The 11,894-nt window shown below is 47.8% G+C and overlaps 1 protein-coding gene across 2 annotated transcripts in view; it reads right to left on the reverse strand.

The window, feature by feature from the left end:
* PTGES3L (prostaglandin E synthase 3 like) overlaps window positions 1-11,894 on the reverse strand; it is a 33,365-nt gene that overhangs the window by 21,286 nt on the left and 185 nt on the right. For both annotated transcript variants that reach the window (XM_053260073.1, XM_053260072.1), the window contains exons 2-5: window positions 10,715-10,828; window positions 9,041-9,107; window positions 6,277-6,375; window positions 3,130-3,219 (exon numbers count right to left, since the gene is read on the reverse strand). In XM_053260073.1, the coding sequence (XP_053116048.1) occupies window positions 3,130-3,219; window positions 6,277-6,375; window positions 9,041-9,107; window positions 10,715-10,828 (370 nt within the window). The remainder of the gene's footprint in view (window positions 1-3,129; window positions 3,220-6,276; window positions 6,376-9,040; window positions 9,108-10,714; window positions 10,829-11,894) is intronic.

Genomic DNA, 11,894 nt, shown 5'->3' on the forward strand with positions numbered 1-11,894 from the left:
AAACCTTGTTATATACGGAACCGCTATTTGCGGCTTTGTGTATCTGTGGGTGTCAGACACCCAACCTCCTTATCCATGGATATGGAAGGGTTAAAACCCACATATGTGGTTCCTAGAAGGCCATAAATTACCTTGGAGTTCATTTCTGGTTGCCATTTTGTGGCTCATTTCATAAAAAAATGAAAATAAACATAATTTACTTTTTTAAAAAACATTTATATCCTGCTCTTCCTCCAAGGAGCCCAGAGCAGTGTACTACATACTTGAGTTTCTCTTTCACAACAACCCTGTGATGTAAGTTAGGCTGAGAGAGAAGTGATTGGCCCAGAGTCACCCAGCTAGTTTTATGGCTGAATGGGGATTTGAACTCGGGTCTCCCCGGTCCTAGTCCAGCACTCTAACCACTACACCATGCTTCCAATTTAAAATGGAAGAAATCTGGGACTTGAGGGGCATTGCTGGACACCAGGAGACCTGCAGAGCATGGTAGGGCACATTTCACCTGTTTTTGCAATTTGGGTTTTTTGAAGTCTGGAACCTAACCCATAGGCTCAATGCCTCATTATCTCAGTGTCTCATTACTCATGGTAATCTGCAGGAACAGAACCCCCGCAGATGAGGTCAACCTGTACCTATCTTTGTTTGTTTAAAAGGCGTAAATTCTGCACCTTTAAAAAATCCCAGGGCAGCTTACAGAATCAAACATAAAACACAACATACCTATAAAACAAGCTTCAAAGCATTGTTCAACAATACAAAAGTAAAGCATCACCAATTCTGAGAGAGACAAAACTAAACCAATTCTGCCCACTGATCCGAAAGCTTGCCTGAACAAAACCATTTTTTTTTAACCAAATGTCTAAAGCAACAGAGCCAACTGAGTTCCCTAGGGAGAGAATTCCAGAGGGAGGGGGCTGCAACAGGGAAGACCCTACCCTATGTGGCTGCCAACAGACCTCGGCTGGAGGCAGCACACAGGGACCCTTGCTGTCTGATCTTACGTGAGCAGCTGTCCCTGTAACGACGGAAACATAGTGAGAGGCACTCAAGGTCTTCACTTCATTGGCTGCCTTGTTCCTATTCTGGAGTTAGCTATTTCCCTGCTGCCCCCACCCCCACCCCCCTTCCTGCCCAACACAATGAGCTAGTCTTAGACAGCTGTGTCTTTCAGTATTGTAGAACCATCCCAGCCTCAGAGAGAGAAACTTAGACAGTGCTCTGCACTTCCTGCTTCTGCTGCTGTTATAGAGCCATAGACTGTTTCACCATCATGAGATCATTGCCCAAGTGCTGGGATTAGAATCTTGACACCTTTATATACGATTCAAAGCAAGAAACCTTACCAGTATCCCCGTGGACCAGTGAACAGGATGCCGAATTTGGCTATAAGAGAAAGGGTTCAATCTCTTGCTTAGCTAGAAAGTTTCCACCAGCGTTACTATCCCTTTGGGCTCTTTCCAGGCAGTCATCCACAAAGTGCAGAGGCAAGCATGCCCCCCACATGGCGTCACTGCAGACTGCAAGCCAGATCTATAGCCCAATCAGCAGCAACAACAACCAGGGTGATTCCAACTGTCCCTTTGTGCGATTGCCAACTTTTTTGTCCCAGCAGGACAGCTCGTTGAGCCAGCATGGCGTAGTGGTTAGAGTGCTGGACTAGGACTGGGGAAACCCATTCCCCATTCAGCCATGATACTTGCTGGGTGACTCTAGGCCAGTCCCTCAGCCTAACCTACTTCACAGGATTGTTGTGAGGAGAAACCTAAGTATGTAGTACACTGCTCTGGGCTCCTGGGAGGAAGAGCGGGATATAAATGTAAATAACAACAACCGTACATTATAGGATCTCTGGAGGCCGGGACACATTTTCCTAGCCTTCAGCAATCCATGCTGCTGGGAGCAGTGAGGATTGTGTGGGTGTGCGCTGGCAAGCCAAGAGCAGCTGCCTGCTCATGTGGGGGGAAGGTAGGTTCAACCCTGCCCCCCCCTCCCCACTGCTTGCATGGTTGTGTGCATGGCCTAAATGTATGCTATCTTGTGTTCTGCTCGCAAAGGCATGAGAGCCTTGCTGGCACAAGAAGGATGGCAATCCTATTCATCTGTCTTGCTTTCCGAACAGCTCCATCTCTAACGTGGTTTTTAAAAGTTTCATTTTGTTATAGTTTCTTAACAGGAGTTACTGATCAGGCCCTTTCCCTACCCTAGTTCTCGGGCGAGCCTCAGGATGGGAATTTGAATAGCAGGGTGCCTCCGGGGGGTTGTCTGCTTTCAGAGCTCATCATCTGCCACAGCACCACCACCACCACCACCCCCAGCCACTTGATGTCCTGTTAATGTAAGGAGGCTGGCTAGTATATTATTATTGCTTCTTTGATGGCCTGATTTTCGCAACCATCAAAATCTAGATTTAATGTGAGTTACCAATGTCGGTGTGATTGTGTGAACCAAGATGGGAATCTCCAATTCATCTAGGGCCATAAACCACCTTGGCATGGAGTCACACAATCACGTGGATGTCAGTAACCCACACTAAACCTAGCTTTGAATAATTGTGTTAACCAGGCCAATTATTGCTAGAGTAAAGGCAGGTCTGAGAGCAGAACCTCTGAAGCCAAGCTCAGGCTCTGGCAGGCTTATATGGGAGCAGGTGGTCCTTGAGATAACCTGGTCCTAGGCTGTTTGGGGCCTTAAAGGCTAAGCCTAGGATTTTAAACTGAAGTTGGAAATGAACTGGCAACCATACCATTGATATGAAATAGTTGTAACATGGGTCATATGCTTTGCTCCCATCAGCAGTTGCATGTGGCACCAGTTGGAGCTTCTAGACTGTTGTTAAAGGCAGCCCCATGCAGAGAGCATTGCAGTATTCTATTCTGGATGTGGCCAAGGCATTGGTTACGGAGGTTAGGTCCATCCTCTCCAGATAGGGCTGCAGATGGTGAACCAGCTGAAGCTGAGCAAAGACACTCTTAGCCACAACTGACGTTCTGGTATCCCGACAACTCCCCAACTACATCCTTTCAGGCACAGCAGACCCATATTATCAACCGCACCCCCAAAGCTCCCGCGCTGCTGATTCTGACTGGAAGAGGGCTCAAAACTCTGCCTTGGTTCCACAGGTGGACTTACTTCTGCATACTGTTCGACCATGGCTGCCTCCACCTCCTCATCGCCTTCCCAGTCCCGCCAGTTGTCAAAATCCACCAAGAGCCATGCTGGCTGCAAATAAGATGAACAATTACAATAGGGCATAGGTTTCTTCCTTTTGCTGCTTCCCCCATTATCAGAACCTTGGGGGAGAACCATAGCTCAGTGGAAGAGCATCTGCTTTGCATGCAGAAGGTCTCGGGTACAATCCCTGGCATCCTTGGGTACAGCAGAAAAAGATCCCTCTCTAAAACCCTGGAGAGCTGCTGCTAGTCAGCATGGCCAATGGTCCAGCTGGCTCGGTATTGCCCATACTGACTAGCACCAGCTCCCTCCGCGATGGATCTCAGTGATTCCATGCAGAAGATGCGTTTGCGTACAAAGTGGTTCAGATGTTTTAAGTCCAGCACCGCCTGCAGTGAACCGTCCTTTTTTGGCACGGTGAATATTATGGAGTAGACTCCCTTACCCCGCTGGTGGCGCGGAACTAGTTCTACAGCTCCTGTTGCCAGAAGGTGACGAATCGCCCCCTGCAGGCCCTGATGTTTGTGTTTGCAGTGGGATGAGTGGGCAAGAATCTGTGAGGCGGCTGGCTGATCAACTCTATGGAGTAGCCCTCTATTATGATGGAGAGTACCCATAGGTCTGATGTAGTGGCCTCCCAAGAGTGCCAATAAGAGGAGCGGCGACCACCTATGGGCACCTCTCCCTCCCTGTCACGCTTGTTGCTTGGACTGCTTGGTCTGGATGTTGAAGGAGGCCCTACTTTCAAAAGCCTGCCTAGACGCCCTAACCCTACCCTAGTAGGGACATTGGGAATTTGATCCTCTGTCTCTGCCCCCGAAGGGGGACCGAAAGGAGCGAAAGGGTTGAAAAGACCGCCTTCCTTGAAAGCGGCCCTGCCTTTTAGTGGATGAAGGCAAGGCTTTCTTTTTATCCTTGGATTCTACTAGGATGTCATTTAGGGCCGCGTTCCCGAATAGCTTTTGAACATCGTACGGAACGGCCGCCAAGCTGGTCTTGGATGTAGCTTCTACTTGCCAGAATTTTAGCCACAGATTGTAATGGCCAATCACCGAGGCCGTAGCAGCTCTAGATGCAAAACGGAGACCATCCAGGGTAGTGTCCGAAATAAACGCTTGCGCCTTGTGCAGCTTTAATAGCATTTGGGGCAACCTGACCGGGTCCGAGGGGGGATCCTGAATTAAATCATCCAGCCAGATCAGGGAGCCTCGTGCCACCACAGAGGCTGCTGCTGTGGTCGACACCCCAGACTTGGTTGCAGCAGTCTTCTTCATGGCCTTTTGGCCAGAAGACGCCATTGCCGGTGGGCGGGGGACCCCCTTGGCCATCCATGCACCCCGGGAGGCTGCGATGGGCAAGCAGGGTTTGCAGAGATGCTGGTGCTGCTGACGGCCGGCAAGAGGAGCCCAGGGAGAGTGACAGCAGAGGCGATGCTCGGCACACTTCCCCGCACTCTAAACTGCAGGCCTGTTGCCTCTGCCACTCCAGGACGCCGCCAAACAACTGATTGGTGGTGTCTTTGTGTTCCGGAGGAGCACACCAGCGAACACGGCCTCCGAGGCAGGGTCATGAGCGGCCCAGAGGGGGCAGGCTGGCCAGCTAGCTGAGACCCCCTCAGTACTCTCACATGGAGTACACTGGGGGGGTGTCTTTCCATACAGGGGAAGAGGAAGGAGGCAGAGGAAGAAAGGTGGGGGGGAGGGAGGGAGAATGAAAAAACAAACGAAAATGAAAATGAAAGCACTAGAGCGCTGAGAGGGAGCTGCCTGGGGCCTTGCAGGACTAAAAAGAACTGAGGAGGGTTTGCTCCTCCCAGCCTTAAAAGCTATACTAATTAGCTTAGTCCTGCCCTTGGAGTCATGTGGGATCGCATAACCCACACGTGAGACGCCCTTGGACCCCTGCAGCAGAGAACTAGTTTTCAGTCCCTGCTAACTGATCAAAGAGGCGCCTTTTTAAAGTGGTGATTTTCATTGTTGAGCAGGGGGAGAGCAACTGGCCAGATCCATCCCCAGCACAGCATCCCTCCAGTGGCTGTTGCTGGTGTCTATCTTATGTTTCTTTTTAGACTGTGAGCCCTTTGGGGACAGGGAGCCATCTTTATGTTCATAGCCATACTACTACTACTACTACTATGAATATTTATATACCACCCTTCAACCAAAGTTCTCAAAGCAGTTTACATAGAAAAATAAATAATATATAAATAAGATGGTACCCTGTCCCCAAAGGGCTCATAATCGAAAAAGAAGCATAAGGTTGACACCAGCAACAGCCATTGGAGGGATGCTGTGCTGGGGCTGGATAGAGCCAGTTTCTCTCCCACTGCTAAATCAAGAGAATCACCACATTAAAATATGCCTCTTTGCTCAGTTTGCAGAGGTTAGCAGGTAGTAGTAGTTCTGAACTGTTTCCTTTGTACGGAGTTGGCCCTACCAGAATATTTTTTGCAATCCACCCTCTTCTCCCCATATTGTGTTCTAATGCTGTGAAAACACTATAGGGCCAGGTAGCAGCAAGAATAAAGAGTTCTGCTTCATCTGACTCCTTTCCAGCCACTCTGTCTATTAACCTCCTTGGGGGACTCATGTAAGTCCCTGGAGATCAAAATGACCACCTTTCATACCCCATACTTCCATAGAAGGAAGGAGAGCTGGTCTTGTGGTAGCAAGCATGACTTGTCCCCATAGCTAAGCAGGGTCTGCCCTGGTTACATATGAATGGGAGACTTGATGTGTGAGCACTGCAAGATATTCCCCTCAGGGGATGAAGCCGCTCTGGGAAGAGCAGAAGGTTTCAAGTTCCCTCCCTGGCTTCTCCAAGATAGGGCTGAGAGAGATTCCTGCCTGCAACCTTGGAGAAGCCGCTGCCAGTCTGTGAAGACAGTACTGAGCTAGATAGACCAATGGTCTGACTCAGTATATGGCAGTTTCCTATGTTCCTATGTTCCCTTTGGCAAAGTAAGACTCAGCCTCGTTGATGTCCCTTTCTGATTTAACATTGAGGTTGATGGCGGCCCAACAGGCACTCCTTGCTAGCCTTGCCCTCAAAGGGATACCACCACCACCACCCCAGTTCTGCAAGGGAAAGGCAAATGGTCCCTACCTTGAACTCCTCCTTGGTGAGACGAGGCCAGCCCACTTTCTCCTTCCATTTGCGCACAAAGAGGGTGATGGACCTGCCTGAGCGCTTGTTCTGAGAATCCTGAAAGGGATTATAATGCAGGAAAATATCAGACCGGCCATGGGGCTAATCTGAATGCAAATGAAAGTTTTCTGGAAATTGCCCCCTACATTTGATTATATGCTGGTTCAAACTCTGGTACACTACTACTTAGTAGCATTTGTCAATAGGGGATTGGGTTATCTTGTTTCTAATCATGCTTGCTTAAGTCATGTATATCCCATTTTCTCTAACAACTTCAAGACCACTAGCAATCAAAATAAACAGGTAATTATCACAAATAAAAACTACTAAGAATACAATCAAACACTTCTCTCTATTAACCAGATCCCAAGACTACATCACACTCTAGATTAACTACCAAACAGAACCCAGGAGATATTTAAAAATATATATTTTACACTTATGTCCTGCCTTTCATCGTGGAACTCAAGGTGGCATATAAATGGGATTTCCATGTGGTCTCTCATCCAGGCATTGATCAGACCTAGACTGGTGGTTTAGCTTCAGCAAAGTGTCTGCATCGTGTGCCTGCAGACCATGTCCTGGGATATGCTCATAGGACAGGACTACACAAGAGCATCTATCTATATATATAATTTGCTAAGACGTATGCATGGCAGCTCTCGTGAGAGTTCACGAGAGAGCTGCTGGGAGGGGGAGAGGAAAGTGGCGGCGGCAGCGAAGAAAAGGCCAACGGGCAGGCAGGCGGGGAGAGAAAGTGGCCAGGGGGGAGAGAGAAAGCAGTGGCGGCCAGGGGGCGGGGAGAAAGTGTCGGGCAGCCACAAAAAGGTGGGCGGTGGGTGGGGGAGAGGAAGTGGCAGGCGGTGGCAGGCCAGACGGTCAGTTGGATAAAGAAAATGGCAGGCAGGCACAGGGGAGGGTGCTGAGTGCCCAGACAGACTGGCCAAGCAGGCGGTGGAGAGGGCGGTGCAGCCTCCTTCTCCAGCCCGCCTGCCAGCCACACTGGGGCCCAATGCAGCCTCTCTGCGCTTGCGTAGAGAGTCAAGTAGATGGCACAGCCTCCTTCTCCAGGGTGAGTGGAGGGAGGGATGAACGGGTGACTGGCAAGTGGAGAGGAATGGGCGTCTAGTGAGGGGGGGAGGAAGGGGCAACCGACTGGGTGGGAGGAGGAAGAACGGGTGTCCGGCGAACGGATGACCAAGCGGGAGGAGGGAAGAAAAGGTAACTGGCAAACGGGGGGAGGGAAAAACGGGCAACTGGAGAAGAATGGGCAAGCAAGGGCGAGGGGAAGCCAAAAGCTGAGTGCACTAGCGCACAGATGCTCTGTGTGGGTTCAGCTAGTACTTGATTATCACTGGTTGTGGTTACTACACAGCTAAAGGGGTTTCTGCAATATACAAGGCTTCTCACCATATACACCCACCAGCCCCACCAGCCTCATGACAATTAGAGTAATAATAGACATGAGCAATAAATAAACAGTACAAATATCCTTATAAATCCGGAAAAGGCCACTTAGGCAGTTTGAATACTATGTTTATGTTGCACAGGCAAGAATCTATGTTCTAGAGATTCCTGTGTTCTTAGATCACAATGGAACATTACAGGCAGTACCATACATTCCAGAGAAATGAACACGAGATTAAGATATAAGGAAATGCTGATTGGACATGCATAGCGGAACACATACTGTAATAGGTGTGCAGTTTGTATGCAAACAGTTGGCATGTGTATGGTATCTGCATTTAAAGACAGTGGATGTGATCACTGCATGAAGAATAGCTGATTGCTAATGAGTCCAGCTCAAGGAGTCTACTCATTTCTCAGTTCTGCACGCCTGGATTAGGGTCCTGGAGTTCAAAGTGGATCCCCAGTGCTGTAGTTCTCGTGTACAATAAGCCTGCAAACATTTGTAATTTTCCTGTCCTTTTAATCATTGTGTAAAACAAGCAAGAAGGCTGATTTGCTCCCCCCCCCACTCCCACCCTCTACATCCACTGGCAGAGAAACAAGTAAGTAGATATGCATGCACTACACACTAGCATGCAAATTTTTACACATGAGGAACAAAAGTCATCCCCCTGCTGTTGATTATGCGTTGTGTGAAAAAGTACTTCCATTTGATGGTCCTAAATTTCTTGGCAATCAATTTCATGGGATGACTCCTGGTTCTAGTATTATGTGAGAGGGAGAAGAATTTCTCTCTATTCACTTTCTCCACACCATGCATGATTTTATAGACCTTTATTATTTCTCCCCACAGTTGTCTTTTTTCTAAACTAAATAGCCCCCAGTGTTGTAGCCTTGCCTCATAAGGAAGGTGCTCTAGGCCCCTGATCATCTTGGTTGCCCTCTTCTGCACCTTTTCCAGTTCTACAATGTCCTTCTTTAGATGTGGTGACCAGAACTGTATGCAGTACTCCAGGTGTGGCCGCACTATAGTTTTTGTATAAGGGCATTATAATATTCGCAGTTTTATTTTAAATCCTCTTCCTGATGATCCCTAGCATGGAATTGGCCTTTTTCACAACTGCTGCACATTGAGTTGACAATTTCAGTGAACTGTCCACCACGACCCCAAGATCCCTCTCCTGGTCAGTCACCGACAGCTCAGATCCCATCAGCATGTACTTGAAGTTGGGGCTTTTCGTCCCAATGTGCATCACTTCGCATTAGTCAAAAGCTCATTCTGTCTTCGAATCCCATATGTGGAGATGCTCACCTTGGAATTCACTCGGGCATAAAAGTGAATCTCATTGTACAGCTCCACGCCATCGGCATTCTTACAGCTACAGAAAGACAAATATTCTATGGTGGGATTCTTTACATACTAAAAGATTTTTTAAATAAAGAGCCTCAGTACCAGTTATCAATAGCAAAGCAACTTTAAAGATTGTTGTAAGCCACCCCAGAAACGGAAGTTTGGGGCGGCATACAAATTTGATAAATAAATAAAACAAAATAAAGATGGATGCCAGATTTCACAGCTTCCTTGCTCTCTTTGGAAGAGCAGGAGGTACAGAACATCCTTGTAGCTGGACTTGTACAATGCAGACTTTATACAATCTATTGAAATTCTCTCTTCCTACAGATACTGAGAAATTTCTTTCAGAATAACAATAACAGACTAAGCTGTTAGATCATAATGCTAAGGAATCTATGCAGGACCCGACACTTTCCATTTATCAGCTAAGGCTACGAATCCTATGCAGAGTTATTATCCTATCAATAATACTATCATAGGATCCTACTGAATCCTATGCAGTTATTGATAGTAGTGGGTGAAGGGATGCCTAACTTGGCATAAGATTAGACTACACAAATCATAAAACAATATGTGAAGCCTGACCTCTGCATGTTTACTCAGAAGTAAGTTCCCACAGTGTTCAGTGGGATTAACTCCTTAAAAGGCTACGTTCTCAAAAATCACAGCAATCCTGGTTAAAGAGTTAAGGTCACAGATTGTGAGGTCACAGATTTCCTGGTCAAACCGCTATTTAACTAGGATAGCTAACCATCATAGCAGTTTGACCAGGATTGCCCAAGAAATCTGCATTCTCACAACTAGTTCTGCAGGGCTCAGCAATCCTGGTTAACTCTTTAACTAGAACTAGCTAATCCGGTGCAAGCCCCAGTCTGTTCTCTTCAGGGGAGTATCAAGGCTGGAGTGGGCCCAGAGACAAAATTTTAAAATGGGCCCCTCGCTGATACACACACACACACACACTTCACAATATATAGTCATGTGACTTGCCTCTGGGGGGCCCCTCGAGGCATGGGGGCCCCCAGGCAGCCGCCTCCCCTTGCCTAATAGTAGTTACGCCCCTGGTTCTCTTCCCCCGCTCCTTCAGCTCCAGTCCATTCTCCCCCTCCCAGTCTGCTTTCCCTCGCTGGCTGGCCTGGCTGGTGCTTTCCCTCCCCACCTTCCAGCGGTGCTTTCCCTCCCTGCCCTCCGTCTGGCTGCCGCCACCATTTTCTCCCCCCAATCCCTGTGGCTATCCAGGCAGCTGCTCGCGAACTCTCGGGAAAGCTACCATGCATGGGATTAGCAACAGGTACGCCTTGGAGATATATAAAAGATTGCTGTGACTGTGAGAATGCAGGCTAAGGATTTGCAGTCAAAAAGCATCTGCTGTAAATCCGCTTACACACACACAGACAAAACTTGACTGATTAGATCAATACATATTAGGGTTTACCCAAGTTCTGATACACAGAGTAAGACACAAAGAATTGTATTAGTCATATGGAGCAACTTACTAGTGTTTCCTCCCTTCTATATTCACATACACACACACACACCCCTATCAACATTTTTATTTTAGGACCAACATGGACTGCTCTACTAAGACTACTGTGTGCTTGCATTTTCTGTGTCATCAGGACAGACCCCCACCTGAGCACCACCTTGTAATCATCCAGGTCCACTTTCACGTCTGTGCTGTCCTCCACGCAGAACTCGATGAATACATATCGTGGGCGGTCATACCACAAGGTCTTAGCGGCTTGCCTTCAGAAACAGGGAAGAATGCATGTCTGAATGAACAGGATGGCAAAGGTGCAAATGCTATTGCTAGTGAAGTGATGAGGAGCTGTTATGATCAGCACCACCAATTTCAAATCAGTTTGAAACACATCTTCCTACTCTTAGTCATGATGGAATGTGTGGATTTTTCACCTGTTCAGTGCAGGGTATGTTGTAATGTGCATATAGCACCTTGCAACTATGACACAGCAATTGATACATTCTTGATTACTAAACCTAGTTTATAAAAGGGGTTCAGTCTTGGGCATGTCCTTTCAGAGGCTGGGCAAAATTTCCCTGCTGTGCATGCAGTGGTGGCACCAGAAAAAATTCAGCCAAGTTGTGCAAGACAAAACAGTATTTTTAATACTCCCTTCCTAGATATAAACGAACCATTTAGGCTGGATGCCAGCCATTTGGTTGATTTACAATAAAGAAAAGCACTCTATGTGAAAAACGTTCTTTCCTCCAAGTACCGGTAACCACAGATGTCCAGCAACAAGCGAAGCTTTAAGGGGGGGCATTTGTCCCTCACTCGTTGGCGCGCATGTATGCGCAGGCATTTAGCTATGCCTAAAGACTAGTGCACGCCATGCATGCATGCATGCGGTATTGTAGATCTCTTTTATAGGAGCATTACTTGATCGATTGGTTATGTTTCGGAGATTCCTGTGACCCAAGGCAAAGGAAAGTCAGTGCTTTATTTCCGGGGGGGCGGGGGGGAAGGAGAGGGGGATTGTCGGTGGAGCTCCCTATCTGGAGGCTACTATCATTTGAACTGGAAGCCTGGATCAGTCATCCCAAGTGTGTGAGAGCTATTTTTGGTTACTCAAGAGGGAGGAAAGAGAAACGTACACATGTTCAGATTCAGTCATACTTATCGTTATACAGATTCTGGGGCGCAGCGCTGGCAATGAAAACAGATTTGAGAGTTGAGCCCCAGCACAAATGATAAGAGGTATGGACCACCTGGAGGGTCCACACAGGGCATTTGCATTCTATATGCTAACAGAATTCCCGAAGCAGATCATTGTATCCGTCGGGACGGAGA

This window comes from Hemicordylus capensis, chromosome 6, assembly GCF_027244095.1.
Source record: "Hemicordylus capensis ecotype Gifberg chromosome 6, rHemCap1.1.pri, whole genome shotgun sequence".
Lineage (NCBI taxonomy): Eukaryota > Metazoa > Chordata > Lepidosauria > Squamata > Cordylidae > Hemicordylus > Hemicordylus capensis.